Source organism: Symsagittifera roscoffensis, chromosome 5, assembly GCF_963678635.1.
Source record: "Symsagittifera roscoffensis chromosome 5, txSymRosc1.1, whole genome shotgun sequence".
Taxonomy (NCBI): Eukaryota; Metazoa; Xenacoelomorpha; order Acoela; family Convolutidae; genus Symsagittifera; species Symsagittifera roscoffensis.
In genome coordinates, this window is record NC_087066.1 from 47,958,150 (window position 1) to 47,982,717 (window position 24,568).

General features: G+C 35.1%; 1 protein-coding gene and 1 non-coding gene across 3 annotated transcripts in view; both read right to left on the reverse strand.

The window, feature by feature from the left end:
• The window catches only part of LOC134846882 (glutamate receptor ionotropic, kainate 2-like), a 50,444-nt gene extending 29,928 nt beyond the window's left edge, over positions 1–20,516 (reverse strand). For both annotated transcript variants that reach the window (XM_063864293.1, XM_063864294.1), the window contains exons 1-8: positions 20,115–20,516; positions 13,673–14,343; positions 8,903–9,052; positions 8,117–8,395; positions 7,286–7,470; positions 6,832–6,885; positions 6,307–6,489; positions 5,568–5,720 (exon numbers count right to left, since the gene is read on the reverse strand). In XM_063864293.1, the coding sequence (XP_063720363.1) occupies positions 5,568–5,720; positions 6,307–6,489; positions 6,832–6,885; positions 7,286–7,470; positions 8,117–8,395; positions 8,903–9,052; positions 13,673–13,811 (1,143 nt within the window). In that variant the 5' untranslated portion in view covers positions 13,812–14,343; positions 20,115–20,516. The remainder of the gene's footprint in view (positions 1–5,567; positions 5,721–6,306; positions 6,490–6,831; positions 6,886–7,285; positions 7,471–8,116; positions 8,396–8,902; positions 9,053–13,672; positions 14,344–20,114) is intronic.
• A 3,979-nt stretch (positions 20,517–24,495) lies between these two features.
• Positions 24,496–24,568, reverse strand: Trnar-ucg (transfer RNA arginine (anticodon UCG)). Its single transcript has one exon. It is a non-coding gene; the product is annotated as a tRNA-Arg (tRNA).

The following is a 24,568-nucleotide window of genomic DNA, read 5'->3' on the forward strand; positions in this document are numbered from 1 at the left end:
TCAAAGTCAAACCCTCCTCCTCGGCACGCCGCTACTGTTACCATACACCAAACATTAGTTGTCTTGGCAATTTTACGTTATTAAAATTGAACTTATGAATTACTTTCAACGTTCAAAGGGGGCAGAATTTGAAAGAGTAACTCAAGTTTAAGAAATTTTGCTGCGACAGTTTTGCTCCTACTCAAAGTCGAACGTCCAGCTTAATGTCGAATGCCCTCCCTCCCCCCTGGCACGCTACTGACTATATATTACATTTTTGTCACTTTGGTAAATCAACTTTGAAATCGCGCTTTTGAGTTGCTTGGGAGACATTCGAAAATTTCAATACTCGAAACAGGCAAAGATTGAAAAGGTAACCCACGTATTGGCATATTTGGGGTTTTTACTGTTTTTTTTGTGGGACATATTTACTCCTACTCAAGGTCGAATGTCCAGCTCAAAGTCAAATCACCCTCCTTGACACGCTAATATTACCATATTATACTTTTTTGACAATTTTACGCTAATCAACAATAAAAATGCGCTTTTGAATTGCCTGAGACGAATTGGATTTTTAAATGTTCCAAAGGGGCAAAATTCGAAATGTTAACCCAAGTATTGACAGTTTTGGGACATTTTATTTTTTTTTGTGGGACAGTTTTGCTCCTACTCAAAGTCAAATAACCAGCATAAGGTAGAATGTCTCTTCCTTCGGCACGCCACTGAAACTTTTTAGGTCAATTTTTGTAGAACAACCAATAAATTTGCGCTCTCAAATTGCTTGAGACGAATTCGAAAGGGCAAGCTCGAAAGGGGCAAAACTTGAATAAAAACCCAAGTATTGGCATTTTTGCAATACTTTACAGCCTGTTTTGTGAAACAGTCTAACTCCTACTAAAATCGAATGTCGAGCTCAAGGTCGAATCCCGCTCCCTACTGATTCCATATAATAGTTTGTTTTGTCAATTTTACGTTAAATCAACATTTGCGCTTTCAAAATGCTTGAGACGAGTTTGAAATTTTTTTTTCTGTGGGTCAGCTTTGCTACTACTCAAAATTGAAATTCCAGCTTAAAGCTCTTGTAAGAGTTTATGTTTTTGAAGAGCCTGTCACAATATATTAAAGTAGTTTTTTTCTGAACGAATGTTTTTTTTGTTTGTATGTTTAATTTTTTTTTCAGTCTGAATCAAACGAAATAGGCATTTTTCTATAAGGTTTTCAAGAGATTTTTTTCTGTCAGCTAACAACCCAGTCTAACCACTCGTGAAATGTTTGAGAGAGAATAAACCAGTCAAAGTATAAAAAGAGCAGACGGAGGCTTCAGAGCTTTAACGTAACTGAGTCTTTTTTGACTACGGTGTGTTTTTGTTTATTTGACAAAATAATATTTCACTGAACAAGTCTTCAATGGAAAGATCTAAGAGTTTCATGGCTTTCTGGTGTCCTTTCAAATCTGTTTAATCCTTCATTAAGGCAAAGTTTATCACACTAAACTACCTCCTTTCCAACCATTTTGTTATTTGATCTCAAAAGCACTGTCAAAATGTTATCACAAGGCTGGCTTCAAGAAGTTTTCACTCTCAATTATAATAATATTTGTGTTTTATAATAAACGTTGAATCAAATCGGAGCAAAACCTTTAACTCTGTTTTAGGTCAAGATTGAACAGAAACCAATAGTGAATCATTAAGACTCACCGGACAAGATAGTGTGCATTACTAAAAATGAAGCTTATTTGGGAAATCTTGCTATCCTGGTCGAGTTCCGCGACTCATTTTTAGATTTCAATAGTCGCGCCGATGTTAATTTCGCGACCTAAAAGACATTCTCCTGTCAAGCTTTGATACTAGCTGACAAAAGAGCGATTTTTTTAGTCGCGATAGTCTGGAATAGTATGAAAATAAGTAGCCATAGCATAGAAAAAACACACGACATAGTCTGCAAATTAGTCGCGATATATTCTGTAAATAGTAGCGATAGTCTGAAACAAACTCGTGGTATATCTGAAAATTAGTCGGTGATAATCTGGTTCTCCTGTGCGCGTTCTCCCTCAAAGCTAGTACATATTGCCACTAGAGATGGCTGTAGAAAGAGGCGGATTTAGGGGGGGGGGGGAGGGAGCGGACGCTTTCCCCTCAGCGATTCGACCCCCTGCCGACCCAACGGGTCCCCCTTGTACTATTTTGAGATATACGTTTTAGGAGTCGGACCATAAAATTTTTCTAAAGGCGCCTTTGGCGCCAATCTATGCAAAATTTTAGGTAGAAACGCGCCCCGAAAAAGCGCAACTTTTTGGTCAAAAGTTTCCAAAAAGTGCCTAAAAAAGCCTTTTTTGGCCTTTTTTCAAAAATTTGGCTGCGGCGCAGGGAATTTGGTCAAATTAGGGTCTTTATTGTGTTTTGGGAGAGCTCAGAAAATCAATTTGGTCGACCTAAAAAAAAAGTCGACAAAATTTTCAAAGTTTCTTTGAAAATCCGCCCCCTCCCCCCTTCGAGAAAATCCTAGATCTGCAGACAAACAAATTTTTGAGTTGGAAGGCCAGAAAATTGTCCTAAATTGTAGCAAAGTGATATACTCTCTAGAAAATTTTTGAACCTGAAAGATGGCAATTAACATGCTTCATCTGCACGGTCTTTTTAGTCGCGGCTGTTTAAAAAAAAATGGCTCCCGACAATCTGGAATTACCAAAATTCGGCCGCCTTAATCTGTCCAAAAATCTGAACCTCCACCTGGGTTAATTTTTTTGCAAAAAAATATTGATTCAAGCTGTAGAATGGCAATGACTACACGGACATTAAAGACAACTGTTTTAATTGCTTGCATGAAATTAGAGTGGACTCTTTTCCACTTTATATTTGCTAACTTTTTAAAGACTAGCAGACTTTTTTCAATATTTCAAGATAAAATTCCTTTTAGAATACCCAATGATTTTCAGGGACTATTTTGTCGGATATAAAAACAGATATCCGATGAAACAAAATCCTACAAAGATTAGAATTAGACAAAGGTACATTGAAGCATTATCTCATTGAGATTGGACCGCTCTAAACTTTTGTAAGTTTTTCCCACTCTCATTTTCATTCAATCAATCGAGCTAATGTTTTCTTGAAAAATTTTCTCAGTTTTTTTTTGGCTTGCAAAGATAAGATCCTAGCATTTTCAGAAGTTCGGGAAAAAACAACAGCAGGGATCTAGAAGAAAGGATGACGCATTACTCAGAGAGATAATAGGAGCACAAATCAATCAGCAATCCAGACGCGGACCAGAGGCATAGAAAGTGTTAAATCAAAAGTTAAAACTAGGTATTGACCTCATCTCTAGTGGAATAATAGACAGTTGTTCATTCAATTTTTTAAAAATATTTTTATCATTAGCTACTATTTTTTAAAGTTATACTCTTTTCCATTATTGCTTTAAATATAACTTTTGTCGAGAAGTTTGACCATCTAAGACTACACGAAAGCCCGTGTCACGGTTAGTAAAATTGCTGCAGTGGCAGCAGAGAACTACACCTTAAAATTTATTTTTGAATCAAAACAACTCAATAAAAAAAACATAAAAATTCAAAAAATCTAAAAAAAACTTTTAGGATTGTGAGCTTCTGTCAGAAGTTTCCAATCTAAATAAAACCATAGACAGAGTATATATAGTTGGAGTTCTACAATTTGATTGCCGCTGTTTTGCCAGATTTTCCCTTTTAAGTTCAGATAGAAAAATTTCCCAGCCCTCATCAGTAACCCACAATTTAACTCCGACTCAAACTAAACTCTACGGCTCTCTTTTCTTAAATAATTCCTCAGGAATCGTTCATTGCCTTAGGACCCTTGTAGGTTATAACTTTTTTGTCTAAATCTTCACTCAATTGAAAAAATACATAACAAAACCTTAAATCAAACTTAGTATCATTAGGCCTTTTCATTTTCTCATTCATCTTTAGTGCTCTAAAAAATACTATTCATCAACTTCATTTTTTCAATGATGCAATCTATTTTTCCTACATGCAATCTAAATGTACTCTGAGTTGTATGAAAAAATGATTTTTTCATCACACATGTAGCTGATTCTTTTCTTATGTTGCTAACTAATTTAACACTTCATCTTTTTTCGAGGTTTATCCTCAACTTTTTTGAATTTTGTTTTTAGATTTTAACCCACCCTAACATAATTTAAACCTAACGGAAAGGAAAATATTAGGGTGTTTTATACTAAACCATTGATTTTTTTAGGACAATTTTTGATAAACAACGCATTAAACAAAAATCAACACACTAAAATAAATTTTAAACGTCAACCCCATAGCACCAAACACCATGTTTTTATTTCAGACTCAAAACATAAGGTTTCGCGTTGAAAATTGAATCTTAAAAATAACACCTTATATTGGTTTTTTAAGTTAAATGGAAAAAGCAAACTTAACTGTTTTTAAGTCGATTCCCTCAGCGCAATTGTTTCAAAACTCTGCCAAGTGTCAGGTTTAAACACCAAACAAACATTTTTATTGAGCAAAAAACTGGTCACAGAAAAATGTTGTAAATAAAACAGTTTTTTTATCGTGACCGAGAAATGTATACGTGATTTTCAATGCTTAGCATGGCCGTACAAGAACTCTTGATGAGGTGGGAAAGAAAAACAAAACCGAATGAACAATACATAGATTGTGTAGAACAAGTGATCATACAGGCTGTTCATAAATGACCGTACTAAACGAACAAACTTTAAACAAACGTCTTTTCAAAATTCAAGAAAATCTAGCAACTTGCGTAAACTAAAAGTCTGCCCAAAATACAGAATCATTAACTCACCAATTAAACTTTCCTGAAAAAAGGTAATTTACGTGTTTTGTAGCGGTGCGATATGCTGGATTGTCAATGTTTTTGATACCGCGACGACTCGTAGCAAAAACAAAAACAATTCGCAACAGAAGAAAACCAAAATTTCAGCAAAATGAAAACTCGCAATAATTCTAAAATCAGTTTTTAACTTAACAAATTTGCCTCAAGGTCACCGGTGGGTGGACTACGCCGCAATAATTGGCCCTAAACTTTGTATAAAAATCTAGTCTCCGTTGGCAAACTCGCACACTTTGGTGCGGCTGCGACAGTGAGTATATTGCCAGTTGTCTATGAATGAGTGTTTTTTTTTGCGAGTCGCCTTCTGTTGCAAGTTGTTGCATTACGTTGCAAGTTGTTGCAAGTTGTTGATTTTCAGCGTTAATAATTGCAATTAGGCTGATAGCATGCTAATTTTTGCGTGATTGCCACTCCAGAGACACAAAATGTTTATGGGAACAAGTTTTGGTTTGAAGTCCGGCGTGCATGTAGCCTCCCTCCCCCCTTCCGATAGGCCACTGGGAGATATTTTCCGACAAATTTTAGAATACAAAATGACACATTTAGTGAGCGTTAAGCGACGAAAATCAATGGCAAAATGTATAGAAAAATAGATGCGAAAGGAGTGGGGGGGGGGGGGGGAGTATCTCTAAAAAACATTTTCGCAGCTTTTGGTCATTGTTAGAAAGCTTCAAACTAATGGACTACGAGGGAAGGTAAAAAAAAATTATATCTCCAGTTAAAGAGCAGTCGACTTACAAATCGAATGAAATTTGTGAAAGTGAGTCCTTGTCGCCAGAAGTCGTCCCCATTGCACTCCATGATGTCGTGCTGGAATGCAGTGCTCGTCAGCATCTCCCGCAGTCCCACTCGCAACAACTGCATCGAGTCCAGAATCAGAGCGAAGTCAAACTGAAACAAAAGTTTATGTTTTGAGAGCGGAGGTGAAGTGGCTATGTCTTGGCACTGTCTGCCGAAAGAGTGGTAGATCGAGGCCCACCATGATCCGCGCATGTTGCTTGAGGGTGAGTCAACCTTACTCAGCCGAAATAAAGAGCCAAGAATTTGCAATTATACTCTTAAGTAGGACAACAATAGAGGTTATCTGTAAAGAGTTACATAGGGATTAAAATAGTCTTATTTTAATGATAGCTCATTTCCCTCTAAACTTTAACTAGATGTTTTCCTGTTTTCTTTCCAAATGGAGAATTTGATGCAAGACTTAGGCAATTCGAATGGGTTCCACGAAGGTAGCCTCTTGATACAGAATGACCGGTTTCAATTTTTTTTGACCAATTACAGTTTTCGTGATTTTTGTTTAAATAACTTCAAATACCTTCAACTGCGATGCCCCAATCGACTATAACTAGCGACCAAGATGCACCAATCTTTCTGCGGAAAAATAACACCAAATCAAATACTACTATTTTTCACTGGTTTCTAGGATAGTTATTTGTTCATTTAAAAAATAGAACACAGCCAACAGGAGCAAACTAACCGTGATCGGGTTGTCTATGTCATAACCAGGTGGCACCAGTCTGGCGAAGGCCGCATTCACCACTGTCCACTTGAAGCTGTTCTCCACCCTCCGGAACTCATCTGTGGTCTGGTCCAGAAGCCGGAAAGCAGTGAAGTTCAGCTCACCCTCCAAGAATGAACGGAGGTCGAAATCGGCAGAGTGCTGGAAAATATACCCCATAAAAAAGAACTTAACGAACACCTTGAAATTCAGCAATAAAACCGAAAACTCTTTTTGTTGTCTAGGGCAGACCAGAAAATGAATATTTTCACAACTAATGGGGTTATTAATATAGCCAGTAGTCGCATTCCCGTTTACTGCCAATTGAAGTTCCGTTATGTCCTCGAAACCCAGACAATCTGGATTTTCTTTGACTGAAGAAGCTTTAAATTTTTGGGCTGAACTGGCTAAACTTCTTACGAACTGAATGTGTAAGGGTCGTCCTCATTAGCAAAAAGCATTATATTCTTAATTCTAAAATAAGTCTTGATCAAAAAGACTTACGAAGTTGTTGAAGATGTAATGATATTTGGAGGACAAAATCTGCATCTTTTGCATCTGAAACACGAAAAAAAACTAAGAATTTATCAAGAGTTCCCAAAATTTTCTGGATAATGAACGCTGCTGAAATTATTCGTTAAAATTGATAATAAATCGTTTAAAAAAGTTATTAAAAAATCCAGTCTTACATATCTAAAAAATAAGTTCGCAAATTTATCTGCTAGTTCCTAAATTTTTCAAAAGATTATGGCTTTAAAAAGAGTCAAAATTGGACCAGAACTGAAAAGGAGTCAGTTAAAAAAAGATTATCTTATGAATTCAAACATCATTAAGAAGAAAAGGAGTCGGTTTCGCGAACTAAGTTGCCATCAATCCCCCCACCCACACCACCACTACTGATTCTACCCAAGGAGGGTACATTCTAAGTGTTCTCTTGATACCAGCATTGAAATCGTACCTTGTCCAGAAGGGGTCTCAAGTCTGTCTGGGATGTCTGGACAATGACATTGAACAGATTGGCATCTCTGAACTGTTTCAGACTCATCGCTGCTTTCTTTTCGTCGTTCGTTCCCAATTTCCACGCCATGAACGACTTGTTTCCATTTTCCTCGTCTCGCATCACTAGCTCCAAGTTGTGGAAACCTTTATAGTTATTATAACTATTGTAATTAAAACTGAAACTTTGTAATATCTTATGAGCTCGTTTTAGAGATCCCCCTTTGATACTATTTATGACATCCAATTTTGGCCGATCAACCCTTTAATATTTCTAGAGACACATTTGGCTCCAATAAACACTAATTTTGCGCGCCGAAAAACGCGCCGAGGAGAGTGCGCACCGAAAAACAAGATTTTTTTGTCAAAACTCAAAAACTGCCCTCAAAAATTTTTTCTTGAAAAAAAAAGCTGAACGCGGCGCAGAAAACTTTGGCTAGACAGGATCTGTTTAACGTTTTGGAAATGCTCTGAGAGGAATTTTTGGTCAACCTTGGAAGAGGTCGAAAAACTATCGAAAGATTTTTGAAAATCCACCCCTCGAGAAAACCCTATATCCTCCATTGATTGTTATAGCATACATACAGGCATCCTTATAACTTTTGAAAATTTCTGATTTTTTTTGTCGTCCATAAACTTGGAATGCTTATGACGATTTAAGTTGGACAAAATTTGAAAAAAAAATTAAAGAAAGCAATGAGAACAATCTTACACAACCTCTGAAAATTTGATGACTATTATTAAAAACTGTTATGTCTAGATGAAAAAAAAACTTATGATTGAACAAACTCACTGCCTTCATCTTCAAACAGGATTGCGAACTTCGTCCAGTTGTAAAAATCAACCGTATCCCTGAGCAGAACCTTAACCGTGGAAAAGTGGGGATATAAGTTGATGAAGACACTGTCTGGACTCCTGTCCGGCTGGAATGCCTGGCTGTAGTGCAGCACTGGGATGGAATAGGAGTCTCCGAAGTCCTGCACCATGGCTGCGAACAGACTGTCCTTGGGGGCGAAGATGGCCACAATGCCGGGTTTGGACTGACCATCGCGGAAGGCCAGAAGGTCACACACTTGTAAAAATAGACCGTTTTTTAAGTTAAATTCATTGAAGAACATCACTGGTTTCAATAGTATTTCAGCAGTTTTTATATATTTTCTAACATAAGAATATCGACCATGTAACTTTCTTATAATGTACCAAAATCGTTCTACCAAATTTAATTTTTTTTGCGGGGATAGATTAAGTTTTTTGTTGTCGGTTTTTTAAAGCCACACTAAAGTATTTTCTCAGCTCCCCAAAGGCACTTATAAGACGCTATTTTATCAAACAAGCAAACAATATTTTAGAAAAGTTGTCAAAAAGTCGTTTTAGGGTTTTTTCGAAGATGGTTTTTTCCAAAAATAGGGTCTTTTAAAACTTGTAAATACTGGCTCGAAAAAAAGCACTTGGAAAAAAGTAATAATTGATCAGCTAAAATGGTCTTTTCAGCACAATGAGGATCTTCCAACTGAATACAGAATCGAGTTCGTGAACCTGCAACTGTTGCTATGAGAAAAGAATAGTGAGCTAAGTGTACCAGCAGCCAAGACGTGGTTGACGTTCTTCACTATCCTGAAGAGTGGTCTGAATCTGAAGGGCATACTGCCTCTGGCCATCTCCGTGTTCGTCCGGTTCAGGGCGAAGTTGAAGAAGGTGCGGTGCAAAAAAGAGTCCTCGATTAGCACTCCTGAAAAATCAAAAAAAATCCAATGTTTCAAAAACGCTGTCCTACCACTTGATACATACAGTTCACCACCGTACACTTTACTACCTAGTCATTTCATTACTTCTTTTAAACAGGTTAATTCACAACAATTTAACTCCTGTTTTATAACTTAATATCGAAATTAATGCTGTTTGAAGTCCTTGCCTTAACTCCTATGACGCTGAAGTTAACTCTACAATCAACGCGCACATCACATTAAAAAACTTGGTTTAACTCAGTTTTACTTGCTAAAATGAGGTTTCGCAAATACTTGAAATTCTCATCGACAAGTTCGTAATTTGTTTTCAATTAAATGTTGAAAACTGAACCATTATGATTACTTAAAAATCCTGCTTGTGCTAATACACAACAATTTGACTTAATATTTAAGACAAATATAAAACTCTGACAGTCATTTTATGCTAAAATTAAGTTGGAAACAATTGCAAGCACCGAACACAAGTTCTTATTGAGTCTTCTTTCCAATTCACAGGTTCATCCAAAAACAAGCCCAATCTAATAGCATCGTGCCAAAAATATTAATTGAAGCGAAAAAATAAATATAACAAAAACTGTATACGCTCAAAGAGACAAATGCATAAACGTCAAGCATCTACTATTACAGAAACAAACGAGTTGATGGAGACGCGTGGAGAGCATAATCATGATATTTTAGCGTGAAAATCAGATGCCCGAAACGTGATCTAAAATATAGAAGGACTCAGTGAGAGATGTACACCGACTGTCGCAGTTGCTAGTGTGGTTTTGCCGGAAACAAAAGATTTGGCCTCTCAATTTGCCTTTCCAACTGAAAACAAACTGATTTGAACGACTGCCCGCACCGTAAGCAGCTAGATAATTTTATGCCACCCATCCCCGTTTCGCAAAATTTCGAGATTCCTGAAAATTTTGGAATTTCCATCCGATATGACAGAAAATCATTCTATGCGGCGACCCTGAAATGCTGAGAGCGTTGTAAATATCATCTTTCTATGTAGCCGATGGAACTTTTCAAATTACGGACGAAATGTTATATAAGCCAAATGCAATTGCATAAATGTCTTCCTTCCCAACAAAACCGAAAAAATTTACGATCGAATTTTGCAGGCCTTAATTGATTTAGCAATTATTTGATACAGCAACCAAATTGCCGGCCTGCATTTTGTTTAGATTTTGAGCAAATCTTTCATCAGATATTCCAAAAAAGTCTCCAAATATAATCTCATTTATTGTTTGTTTTTTTTCCTCTCTTTTTACTACAAAAGTTCAATCAAAGCAAAAATTGTTCTCTATTTTTCGGAAAACGAACACAAACATGGCGTAATTAAATATAGTTGCATAGATAATATGGAGTTGCAATGAATTTTAACTATAGAGTGTATCTTTCTAGTTCGACAGATTTGGCTTACCAATCCATCCTAAAATACAACAACAACACTTGTTTTAAACCTCCCCTGACAAAGTTTTGCTTAAGCGAGCAAGTTTAAAATTATTATTTTTGCAATTTTGTTGCAGATAAAGGGATGGAGGCTTGAAACTACATTTAAATTAGATTTTAATAATAGTGTGCTTATTCTAAATAAAATAGCAGTAGCCTACCAAAAATTGGCATATTCAGGTATATCTAGCGATAACGTTTATCGGATGCATCGAAAAGTTTACTAAGTTTAAAAAAATTAAAATGTAAACATCGACTGGAATCATTCTAATTTTTTTCCGACCACCAACGAAAGTCTAACTTAAAGACTATGCTGTTTCGAGAGAAAAAAAATGGGGGAAAATAACTCTTAAGACTACTTAAGAGTGACGAATTATAATTTACGCCTTGTATTAGAAAGCTCAAATAAATTTTTACAGTCTTCCACAATGTTTGCGCTTAAAAGATGGAACAATTGGCACAGATTAACAGGTTATTCTGGTTTCAAAAGTTCTTTGTTTTTAATCGCATAATCATCTATATTATTTTGAATCGTTCAATTTCAGACTATGATTAAGATTTACAAATAATTTTAAAGAAAGATTTTGCAGGTCTTGGATATAAAATACGATTTCAGAACATGATTCACGCCTATGTAAAATAAAACTAATGGACAAAATGACATGCACAAAAGAAAAGTCATGAATATAACATCATGAAAGAAAATAATGTTGATTTCAATTACACAGTCCACAATTTTATCATAATCGTTCTGAACAGTAAGAGGGAAGGTGATCTTTATATTTAAGTGATTTAATTTTCATTTGTCACGCAAAATCAGGTACCACAAGCAATCATCAGCTTAGATCAACTGATGTATCGTATTATTGCTTCTTCAATCCTGATTTGATCGCAATTCGAAAATGTTCAAAAAACTTGCTATGTCAAGAGACTTGAAAATTTTTTCTGTTTAGCCTAATATTGAGCAACCACATGAGAAACCTTTATAAATCAGATTGAACATACGAAGTGTTTAGCCTACGTAAAAATACATAAATATCGAACTGTTCACGTAGTGAAGTCTAAGAGTTTCAAAAAGTCTAAAAAAACTCATCTAGAAAACATAAGAAATTTTTTTCAGTTAATCAGGAGGCCAAACTGTGCATTTTGTGAATTGCATGCGAATTCGACAAAACAGATGCTCTCTTTGTTCTCATAATGTTTTTTTCTTTTCTTTTTTTTATTGTTTTATTGCATTTATTGTTTTTTCTTTTGTTTTTTATTGTTCCTTTATGGAGTCCAGGAAAAAATACAAAATTTTGCGCATATCAAGTACACACTTTGGTTTCGTAATATTTGTTTATAATGTTACAAAAAATCTGTAGTCAGATAAGAGACACTTAGTAAATTACGAAGTTCCTTCAGTGTCAATGTTTTTTAATTTTGAGGGGGAAGTTCCAATTTTTTGGTCAAATTTTTTTTAAAGTGCCTAAAAACGCCATTTTTGGCCTGTTTTTTCAAAGTTTTGCTTGCGGCGCAGAAAATGTGGCCATAACAGGTTTTTTAACGCTTTGGGAAAGCTCGGGAAATTAATTGTGTCAGTTGATAAAGTTTTAACAACTGACACAACTGTGGTTTTCTTTCAATCAGTCAATTTTCGGCAGCCGAAACAATATTTTTAACATTAAACTTTTCTGCCTATTTGAAGATATCAACTCCTTGAAATCAAATTTACAAAAATACTTCACTAATGATCAATTTTCGCAAAATTTTGGACGTCTGAAAATTTTCAATTTAGCCATGCTCTGGACTAATATATGCGCACTTTGAAGATTTCATCCATAATCCCGAAAGCGCAACGCAAAGTATTTATGCGTGGTGAAATATCCCGATCAACAAAATAGTTCTAATTTAAGGTGAGGCTAGCTAATCGATCGTATTCATTTCGTACGTCTCAAATTTTTACACTAGAAAAAATCCAAAAACATTTGAAAAAACCCTCTTTCCAAAAAATCTCTTCGATATGAATCAAGGGGCAGTAGGAAAATTCATGGCTTTTCCCTGATATATGAACAGTCTTGTTTTTTTTTGCTCAAGTTTTTTTCATCTCTTAATGAGAATTTTTCTACAGGTGACAATTGATCAAATCTAAAAAAATTATGGTGAAACAGAATTTGCTATTTTTGTTAGCTTAGACTGCTAATAATGGTTCATTGATTTGACTTGTGTTTGTATTTTTAATTAAGTGCACGAAAAATGGCATTTTTATGGCAACTTATAAAGAATTTTTATGCGCACTTTTAGAACAAAATTATATAAATTCCAAGACCATTGTAAGTTCGAAACCTAACATTATGATCTTTTGTCCAGGTTTTTTTATTGTGCTTGTATTCGATATGTTTGTAAAGGGCAAAATTTTTAACTATTTTTGATAAAACCAAAAAAGTTAGGTGAAAAGTTTTCAGGTCAACTTTTGAGTCGAAGAAAAAATGAAAATCAGACCTAAAAAAACTGAGAGTATTATCCTATATGATTAAGACTGTTATACTTTTCTGCATTTAATTTCATCGTTCTTAATTGTAATTTAAAACAAAAATTAAGACCATTTCCTGTATTTTATGTTCGACAGGTAATTTTTGGTTAATTTTTGTCGCAGTTTCGCGTGGCTAATTTTAACAGCTGCATTTGAAATCCAACATACTCACAGCACGAACAATCATTCAATTTGCATCAAAAATCATTCAACATGCATCAGCATTCACTCTCTGAGCCTGATTTATATTCGAAGATATATTGCTCTTTTGACAAATAATAATCTAGAAACTTTTTTGTTGAAATTCAATGCTTTTTATTGAAATTGAAGATTATGTTTTAAAATTCAATGTTTGAGTTGTCAAACTTAAAGTCGGAAAGTGAACTTGTTGAAAATAAAGTTAAAGTTGTTGAAATATACCATCAGGAATGATGAAATTCCATGCAAAAAAGTACAGCAAAATCAGATGTCTATTTTTGTAATATTTGCATTTCTCATTTAATTTCCTAGCGGTAAATCAGCTTGACTGCATAGCAAAAATTCAGACCAGTTTTTCTCGACACGGAGAGAACCTATTTTTGGAATCGGGCGAAAAAAAAATAACCTACTGTGGTCAGAACAAAAAAGTGTTTATGTTTGAGTAAGTACTTACCAACATTGAGGATTTGCACATCTTGGGTGCCTTTCGGTTGATCTTTGTCTGCAGCCGAATGACCCCACCCAATAAGCGCCAGACATGCCAGCAGATAAATAGTAACCCTTCGGTCCCCAGATAACTGTCTGAGAATCATCAGGTGATGTTAATTAAGTAACGACAAGCAAACGACTAAACTACTCATTAAATAATTCGTATCGATCGTAAAATCTATCGGGTGAAGTCAAGTTGAAATTGCACAATGACCAGAGTTGATATTTGATATTTTCAGGTCATGAAATAATATCTTTAGAGAGTTAAGTTAAGTTTTGGCTCCAGTTTATTTTGTACAGCTCTCCGAATTGTTGGGGGCCTTTTACATATCAAAGAACTATTTCCATAACCGAATGGAGAAGAGATCCATGCCGCGGGTAAAAATGCGGTTCATTCAAAAGTTAATGAATATTCAGAAATCTCATTCTTGCCAAAATCATGGGTACAACAGTAACTGTGGAATAGTCGACAAATCGTTATCGAAAGCCTTAATTGAAAAATTTATTGCCAATTGGTATGAAGATCGAATAAAATGGGATTGAGAAGATATATCTGCAATTCTAAAGATAATGCTAGCATTTACAAATTTGTTTAATCCTCAAGATTTGAATGGAAGTTGTTGACATTCAATACGCCTGAAATACAAGCGACATTAAAAACGTCTTAGCTTTGTCTACAACGCAAAGTCAAAGATTTGAAATCTTTCCCGCATAAAAGTTTGGATTCCCTGGGTATGGTATTATAGGGTAATTTATCTGATTTTGGTCTGAAAATGGTCTATTGTTTATCACATAACCAACTTATATTTTTCTTACGTCACCAAGAATTATTGTATTTGAGACTAAAAGGTTCTCGAATCTTTTTCTGGGTCCAAACTAAGGTTTCCTGAGGCGCAATCTGTTTTCAGACAACACCCAAGCGTTTTATTAAAACCAATGAAATAAGATCCAGCCTTTCCAGGTTGTTTTAAAGCGGGAAAACAGTCAGTTCAACTGGAGTTGTAATACTCAGACATAGTAAGAAAATTAACCAAAGGGGTAGATTTGTCCTACTTCACGCCATGCTTTGCTCTTTTAGTTTTCATCCCAGTTGAAGTTATATGATGAAATATTGGGTAATCAGGTGTTTTATGACTAGCCTTTGAAGCGTTTTCACCCACCACCAGAACCGAAACAAACAAGAGCTTTCAACCAACAGAAAACTCCACTTCAGGAAATGTCCGAACTTTTTCACCCCAAGGATATTGAACTGTTTGAACGAACTCTAAATATCTGGTCCCGCTTAAAGAAAGACCTATTCAACAAATATGATAGCAATCTATGTACTGTTTATGGTATTTGACGAAACTGGTATTTCATGCAGGGATTTCAAATAATGGGTTAATCTGTTTATGACATGTAAACAAGTAATAACCTAGTGGATATAGCAGGTAAGGCAACACAGAGTGACAGCTGAAAACCACCCATAATTGATCATATCAAACAGTTTTCATATTAAGTGTATGCCTCTTTTCAATTTATCGAGTTCAGAAGTATGATGAGAACTTAATTTAGTCCGACCAATGTCAAAATTTTACCAGTTGTAAAATTGTTCCGGCTTTCGAAGAAGAGCAAAATATTTTTTTTTTTAGATTTAAAGGGCTGTACCATTCGCAAACGGTGAAAACACTATGCTGAATTTTTCTTGAAAGGCACAAATAAACAAGATACTTACTTTCGCAAGTGCAATAATAGAAGCCAGAGTCAATTTCCAGCCATCTTAGATAAAAAATAGTGTAACGCTGTATCTTTGAATGTATCAAGCAAAAAAACCGACCTTTTCTTTAAAGTAAATTTGAGTTCATAGTTCGTTCAACCACGGAAAGTGGGGAAGATCTATCAGGTATATTTTATTTACAATTCCGACCACTGAAAATGGGGAGGAGCAAACAAAGCAAGCAAGCAGGCTTATGCAAGGATAACAAATATTTTTGAGCCGTCAAAACTGACAAAATTGTTAAGATAAACTCAGAAAAATTTTCAGCAAAATTTTATGAATTTTCTTTGATCTTGGTTTGTCTATTCATTTTTCGATCATGACTTTAGCAATTACTTGCAATTATGCCCAGCCTATATTTAAGGCTTCCGTTCAGATCCTCTCATCACCTCACGAACAAAATCGTTACGATGTGAAAAGAAGAAACACTTTTTTTTAGTTATTTCTGTTGTCGGAAATTTTGTGCCATTTGCACAGCAACGGGCAATCTTTTATCCTTGTTTTTAGTTTTTCTTCGCGTGAAATCAGATATCAAAAATAATCAATTGACGGGGTCCACAGATATTAATGCCCTCTCAGTTGAGATTTGAATGCTTTCTTAAAAATTTCCAAAAGTTACGAGCGGAAGAGTATGTTTTTGCTCTTTCACACATGTTCTTTCACGACAAGGCATGAATGAAAAATGAAATACTAGAATGCATGAGTGAAAAAAATCATTTGCATAGTTTCGCGCACGTTTCCGGGCTCTTTCACAATTTTCCGGGCTCTTTCGAAATTTTCTGGCATCTTTCCCTCAGAAAGAGCAAAAACATACTCTTCAACAGTTAGAACATAGTTGAAGATGGCCTCGGGCAAAAGAGTCGCACTGGGACACTTCGTGCTTTCAGGTCGGGCTCTTTTTCCCTCGGGCATCTTTCAACTATGTTCTAACTGCTAGAAAGAAGCGAGCGTGTTGAGGATTTTATCAGCTAAAATTAAGCTGCTATCTGAATGCTATCTTTTAGGTTACCTCAAGAAAACTAAGTTCAAAGCTTGATACAGCTTTTAATTGGCAATAAAAATTTGTTTTGAAATTTTTTTTAAAATTTCGCTAAAAAATTTAAAACTTTCTAGATTTTTTAATCCTATTTCGACTAAAACCAAATTTAATTAAACTTTTTTACTGCTATTAAATTTAGTTTCGTTATGTTTTATTCATATTATGCACATTACAACGCTTTTCTAAAAACTCAGCTAAATGTTTTTGTTTGAAAGATGCCGGAATTTTACGGCTTTTTGCTGAGCAACTTCTCCTTTTTTTCTTTCAAATGGTATATTTTCTCAGTTAAAATTGTCTAAAACTTTTTGAAATGTGGAATGCATTTTGATTTTTTTTTATTTTGAGTGTAGTCTCAAAATTTATTCTCATATATACCATTTTATATATTCAACCGACTACTGGATTCTTGAGTTAACTGTAGAGTTCATGTGAAACTAAAGTAAGATATGCAGCAAAAATCAATAATGGTAAACAAAAAGGTGGATTTAATTTTTTATTTTGTATGAAAACAATTTTTCCTTGAGAATAAAAAGGATTAAATTATATCGCTTTTTTGACTTTTTTTAATTTAAAAAATGTATATTGTTTCAATCCAAATGGATTCATGTCAATTCTCTAACAAATTCAAAAAAAATAGTAACTTGAGTTTTTATGCGTTTTCATAAACTTAATGAGCGGGCAACTTCTCGTTCTAGAATGACCGAAAGCCGGAAAATTAAGTCAGTCATCAGGTTTCAGTAATAAGAAAATTCGAAAATAACTTAAAGCAGCCAGTTTTGAACATTTAGAGAAATTTGATGTCTTTTCTTATGTTCCTGAATGCCTTTCCTCCTTTTTTTTTGTTGAAATTTTGAAAATCTGAACGACTACTTCCAACTGTTCGCTAAATTAAACTTTACATTCATTAACAAGAAAATAGCTAAAGGCACTAATTGGAGCTTTTTTGATATGTGCCACAAAATTGTGAGCTATTTTTATTCTTTTTCCTACAAGAGAGCCCTCTCCCAATGGAAAAAAAAATATTCCAAATCTTATTCTTGTAAAATTCTGCAGACTTGTTCTGAATTTTACATAAAAAATCTGGCAGCGAATGTTTTGAACCTGAGCTTTTAGCTTAAATTGATTAAAATGACAATTGCTAGAAAATACCAGATCAATTCCAGAAATTGATCTGGTAATTTGGCCAATTTGGGATAATTAACACGCGATACATTGCGTTCTTATAACACGCGTGAGCGGCGGATTAATGCATTCCAAATTGAATTGAGGGGAGACATTTGGTCGTATCATTAGAATACAAGACGCTAAAATACATATCTTTGTAGTTTACGGTAGCATGCGGGGGGGGGGGGGGTGGAGGGGATAAATTGAAAAAAAAAATGTTTTAAAAAAGTTTTTTTTTAAATTTTTTTGATTAGTTCGTCAGTTTTTCAAGTTTTTCAATCATTACAACCTCACTATTCCATTATTCCTATAGACATATTGAAACCAGGAAATAAAGTCTAGGATTAGTTTTAGGCTATAAAGTTTTAATTTTACACTAAGGAGTTGCTCGAACCTATCCGGCCGAAGTTCGATTCGCTTTCATCTGCTTTGTTGCAAAAAATCAAATTTGTGGTATTAAATCATCTCATCGACCCAAAAAAAAATTGTACCGTTTCAATCATTTCGTAAAACTCAATGCAAAAATGAAAATCATAAAATAGCACCCAAACGGAACCTTTTGGTGGCGAGGGGGTTGAACACCTGAGGAGAATAAAAGCGGTCCTCTCCCCCCCCCCCACATGCGCAGTAGCATAGCACTGGCTTAGTTCATTGAGGTATCAAAAAAATTGAGGGTTATCAAGGTCCATCGAGACCTACACACTCTCACAAAAGTAGACTTACTTGTCATACTTTGACACATACCATGCACTTTTGTTTGATACATTCGACGGATCTTCTTAACTATTTTCCCCCCTATGGTACCTTGTATCTCCCCCTATAAAGAAAGAATTGAACAGTTAAGCATATCCGAATTTTGTACCTTGTTAACTGTTTCCCCCCTACTGCAAGAGGGAGGGGGAATAGTTAACAAGATCCCATCCGACAATCACTTTCCCAACAAATTTTTCCAAGAAAAAGCAAATTTATAGTGAAAGTATGGTGGTAAGCGTGCTCATTTCCGGCGAAATTCAAATTAGATTTTGCAGACAAACAGACTAAGGTTACAATTTGAAACTAGCTTCCCGCAGCTCTTGAAGCATATTTATTTGTTTTACTTACTTGTAATCGACCGCATACTTTTCTCATTCAGTCAGAGGTGAGAATGGGACAGAGCCCACGAAAGTAGTAGACTAAACAATTTCTTTCAAATATCGAAAAAAGCAGCCTCATAGAGAAGGAAATATTCGAGGACTTATCTGTGAAACTGAAGTCTTCAAATCCAACTTTGGCAAGGATTGCACTCAAACATTGCACTCAAATTATTTGAAATTGGGAAGTTAATTAACTATAATAAAAAACAGCCTTCTGTTTATGTTGACAGGTATCTGGCAATAAGTTCTTCAGAACAGTTTATAACTGTTATAGGCCAGGCGCAAATCATAAGAAATGTTTGATAATTTGAAATTTTATTGACAAACTTGACATCGAATTTTTTCCTGGCGCACCAAAAGTAATAGTTTTTCTGAAAGCTGTTTCCAAGTATAATTTTTAAAATTTTCTGTGGATTTCATAACTGAAAGCTCAGTAAAACAAATAACAAATCATAAAATTTTTTTATTAGAATGTACCAGTAGTAGCGACATGGTAGCGCGAAAAAGTTCGATAACTTTTTAATCATGACAATTTTTTAGGGAATACTATCTAATGCAAAAATTGAGAGCCCTTGAATCCAGGTTTAGAGAAGCAAATAAAAAATAATTAAATCGATTTCTATTTTTTTAATCAATTTTTTAATAAAAAAAAAGTTTTTTCCAAAAATTTTTTTCCCTTTTTTTTGTAATTTTTTGTTTTTCAAAAAATTGTGCTCATAAAAAATTTTCATTTTTTGAGTTTTTCATGTTTAAAAAAAATGGTTAAGGATGGACTTTTTTCTTAACCCTCATTTTTATCGGGTTTTAACTATTAAAATGAAATTTTCACACCTTGCTGCACAAAAAATAGCAAAAAATGATTCAAAAAAGGGCTTTAAAAGCAAATGGAATTGAGTGCAAACTCAGAATGTTAGTGACAGGCAACTCGAGGACGATCCAAAGATATCCATTTCGACACATTCCCAATAATTGGAGATCGATCATATTTCAGTTAAAAATAATGGAGAGAATACTTTACGGCAAAATGGATTTTTGTAGCTGCAAAAATTAAATCCCCTGCCCTATCTTCTCTAAAAAATATCTAATTAGAAATGCTGCTCAATTTGCAAGGGGGGTTGTAGTTAACAAGATATCCGAAATTTGCTGCTCTTTCTAGTGATGCTTTAAACGAAAAAAAAAAACAATCAACTTTTCAAATTTTGAAAGTAGAAGTCACATTTTTCGGCCCAATTGGAGCATTCTCTGGCTCAAGTTCCATATAAGCCCTCTTCTTTTATAGAAAAACAATTTTCGGAAAATAGAAATTTATACTCACTGTTTTTGAGAGGTACTTTCAGACCAACAATAATGCATTTTGTAATTATGCTTGAACCAGCGCACGAGAATATATTACCACAGAAAACACATGTCAGTGTATTTTGTCGTTTCTCTCAAAAACAGATGCCAAGCGTAATTTTCTGAGTCAAAATTAATAATTTACCACAATGCAAACATGAAGTGAAGGACCATCGACAAAAACACGATGCGATTTAAATATTAGATTCAAAATAAGATGTTTTTAACTCAAATATTGGCGTCGCAGAGTTGCTGTTTGGGGTTCTTTAAGGAGAAAATTTATAACTTGACTTTTACAACTAATCGAACCTGAGCCCTAACTCGTTTTTTGTTTCATGCCCAAAGGTGCAAAGTTATGAAGTGTGTTACAAGGGCCTGATAGCATCCTAAATATACCACATATACTTCAATAAAGGCAAGATAGGTAACGAAAAATGGAAAAATAATCTTTTTTGAGAGGAAATTGCAAATTCTCATGGGATTGGAAAAGTGGAAAAAAACTCATCAAGACTAATTATACAAGAAGTTACACCTGCTATTTCGCTCCACTTCAAGTATCGCGTGACTTTGAGCATAAAGATCAATAGGCATAACGGAACGCGCATATTTCTTTATGAACAAAATCACAGTGAAAAAAAAACAAAATCCAAATGACAAGATAAAAAGCAGAAGCAATTTCTGTGCACTTTCGTCGACAGTTGTTTTCACTTGATTTGGAAACTTAAGAGGTTCAAGAAAGAATTCCACATGAACAATCTTCGCAGCCTCAATCATGTCAACTGGAGCATTTAAAAAAACTAGGGTTCTTTGCAGTGTCGTTTTCTATTATTTATAGAGGATTAATGATGAATATATTGATTTAGGAACGCACAGCAAAAAACAACAGCCATATTTTGATGGACGTGGGATATGAATGGAGCTATTTAGGGAACTACTAAGCGATGAACCCTAATTAAATATCCCATGCGACAAATTGCCGCTTTTTCTATATGCTACCAACTGTCACCACGCCCATTCTGAGCTCCATTTTGAAGCCCATTATGATAATACAATGGAGCGTTGAAAAAAAAACAGCTAAAAAATGAGACACTTGTACAGAAAGCAAATTTGAAAATTTGAAATAATTTGACTCAAAGTCTTCAAGCTTAAGCCGCACTAGACGTCCATGGATAATAATCATGTTGAAGATCATTTACTGTCAGTCTCCAATTGCAGTTTAGCAAATTAAAAGTATATAAAATTCATTATAATAAAAATCCCTTGCCTTAATTTTTATAAATAAGTTCAATAAATTCAAAATTTGCAAGCAGCATGCGATGAGTTGAAGCCATCAGATTTACTAAAACTGGCAAACTAGAAGAAGGTTTTTGTAAATATGAGAAAAACAAAAAAAATCGTGAACAATTAATGAAAGTGTTTCAAAATTTGTTTGGAATCTTTTTGCTGAGATTTTTGGAATTTTGAAAAAATTGGAAAAATTTTTGACTACTAAAAAGTAGCAGACAAATTCCAAAAACGAAAACTTATTTGAGTAACCTATGTTTTTGAGGCTTAAATTAACAAATGAAGAATATTTTTCAATTGGGGTGGTTTTTTGTTTGGCCATTTTTATTTTTCGGTGATCAAAGTACTAGTTCATACCACATTGGAAAAACAGACTCCCTGAGTTCAAATCTGAAAAGGTATTTTCTCTTCGAGTATGCTTTGTGCAAAGCTCTGGGGGTTTGAAAATTGCCAAATTGGCCCTGCTCTGGACCATTAAATGATAAATTCATGCCGCAAAAATTTGATTTATATTGCTGACTTAATTTGAATGTGGGCCGAATTATCCCGCACTACAAAACGCTGCAAATTGATTATAAGCAAGCTTATTGCTAATAATAATTTCGTTCTCACTCAAACTTGGACACTTGCTGTTTGGCCGAGTATAATTTTTTTTGTCTTCATCTTCAGAAAGCATTTCGTTGTCAACTAAAAGGCAGTTTGAGTAAATTGATGAGTAAAATTTCCCATTTCAATATTTTATTTTGATTGCTGACTCTTCTCTATTTGTCAAATGGCCGTTTGTATACAAATGTTTGATCATAATAAAAAAATGATTTCGACCAGAAAAATTTGCCTTGAAAACTTGGAGACATAAGAAAACTTCAAAAAGTTTTTAGTAACTGCACAAATTGCAATGACCCCTATGTTATTCGTTACGACTGAATTATGTTAGGGCGACAATTCGTAAGAAGCTACAATTCGTAACGAGCGACCATTTGTTAGGCGGCGGCAGTTGCAAGTATTATACGCTCGCTTCGCTTCGCTTGCATCCGGGACAAGAGGAACACGTCGCGTGAATCAGTAATCATCGCTTAATCTAGCTTTTCGAAATGTCGTCTGTCAAGAATTGCAGCCTGTTAAGAACTGCCGCCTGTTATGATTAACGCCTCAATATGTGAACTATCATCTGCAGAAACTGCACAGAATTCTACGACACACATTTTTAATCGAACTAAATTGATGAGCCCGCAAAACAATCGGCCGTAGTATTATTAACCTCTCTCTCAGTCCTTAATCTATAAGCTTACACCTCAATTATCTTGAGAAAGTTATTGCTCCGAGTTTCATAGCGAAAGTAACGGAATGTTTGTGCTCGGGTGGGTTTTTCTTCAGACAAATTTCGACTTTTTAACTAGCCATTTTTGACGGAATATTTTACGTCAGTCGAAAGATATTGTTGTCCTGAGCTTAGGCTTGAAAAATTAATTTTTTTTGTGATCGTTTATCGTAAAGTTATGGGGGTTTAAAGATTGCTATTAACGCGCGATATATTTTGCGCTACTAACGCGTAAGCGGAGGTTTAATCCGTCGTAGAAATTGTTCCAAATTGGTAGAAGGAAGCTTATTTGCTTTTACTGATTTGTTACTAGGAGCAAAATTTATCACTTTGTGCTTTAAATGGCGTGTGGTGGATGATTTTCACAAAAAAATCTCAAAATAAAAAAAAATTTCCTTTCTATTTTTTTTACATTTATTTTTTTCAGGTTATTACTCCTCCATAAACATTCAGGGCTTTGCGCTGATACGAGCACTCTTGTTTGGAATCTAGAAATGATTGACTTTTTGTTGCTTCAGTAGAGCAATTTATTAGTCTGCCTGGAATGTTTTATCAAAAATCAAAACACAGAATATCAGAAGTCAAAAATTTGATATAAATTTTTGTAAAGAAAAAACATCCTTGAGTATTTCACAAAGCAAATGGTTCTTTTGAAATTTTGCAAAATTTTGCAATCTCACCGAATCTGCATTATTACTTGATTTGCTGGATGATCGTGACCTCCTTGACAGGAAAACCTTCGTTAGTTAAAACCTTCGTAGATGGAGTATCCCCATGCTTAGAGATTGAATAGATAGCTAGAGAAAGTAGAGGTCAAAGTAACCAGAAGCAACAGACAAGAGCTCGTGCACATAGTGAGAAAATCGTATTATTCAGAGAAATAACGACGACCAAATGGCTTACAGTATGGATCAAAGGACCCCACAGAGCCAGCTTCATCTGGCTTGAATTCTCCCCAAAAATGCAACAACATCGTACGTACCTTACCAAGGTTTAACAGCCACCCCAGCTGCATCAGGGGTGTCTCGATAGGTGCGAAAGCAGTAAAGATGAAGACCCCTGAAAGTCGCGTGCAAGCTCAGGCTCCAGAACCAGCAGCCCCCAAGGTGGTTCCCATTTCTTGGAATAAACAGCCAATAGCTGAAAACAATTTTTTGATAAAAAGAGTAATTTTCAGTGCTCACGTATCTATGTTTGTCAATGCGTTCATATATTCTTTTAGGCTAGTGATTGATCTCGTAGAGCTCGTCGGATCTGTGTGCATCGCCCAGTGGTAATTTTTTCTTTCCCCCGGACCTAAAGGTCGCTGCCTATAAGCAATAAGTAGCCGGGACGGCAGGCTGCTGAACTCGAACGAGCAGGGTGTTTTGAAAGAGAGAGAGAGAGAGAGAGAAAGAGAGAGGAGAGAGAGAGAGAGAGAGAGAAAGAGAGAAGAGAGAGAGAGAGAGAGAGAGAGAGAGAGAGAGGGCTAGAAGGATGTCGAAGGGGATCTTTCGGTTTACCACCCCAAAATTACTAGAATCTTTTACCTTCCCGAGTCGAGATTTTTCACCTAATTTGAAGCAAGATTTGAGCGGTTTGAGCGGTTTTTTTTAGACAATTATGCTCAAAATCTTGCTTCTAAATGAGCGGTTTGAGCGGTTTTTGAACGGTTTATCTAAAAAAACCGCTCAAAAACCGCGCAAGATTTGAACGGTTTTGAGCTGTTTATCTAAAAAAAAACCGCTCAAAAACCGCGCAAGATTTTATAATAAAAAGTCGACCACAGAGGGATTCGAACCCGCAATCTTCTGATTCGAAGTCAGACGCCTTATCCGTTAGGCTATGCGGAC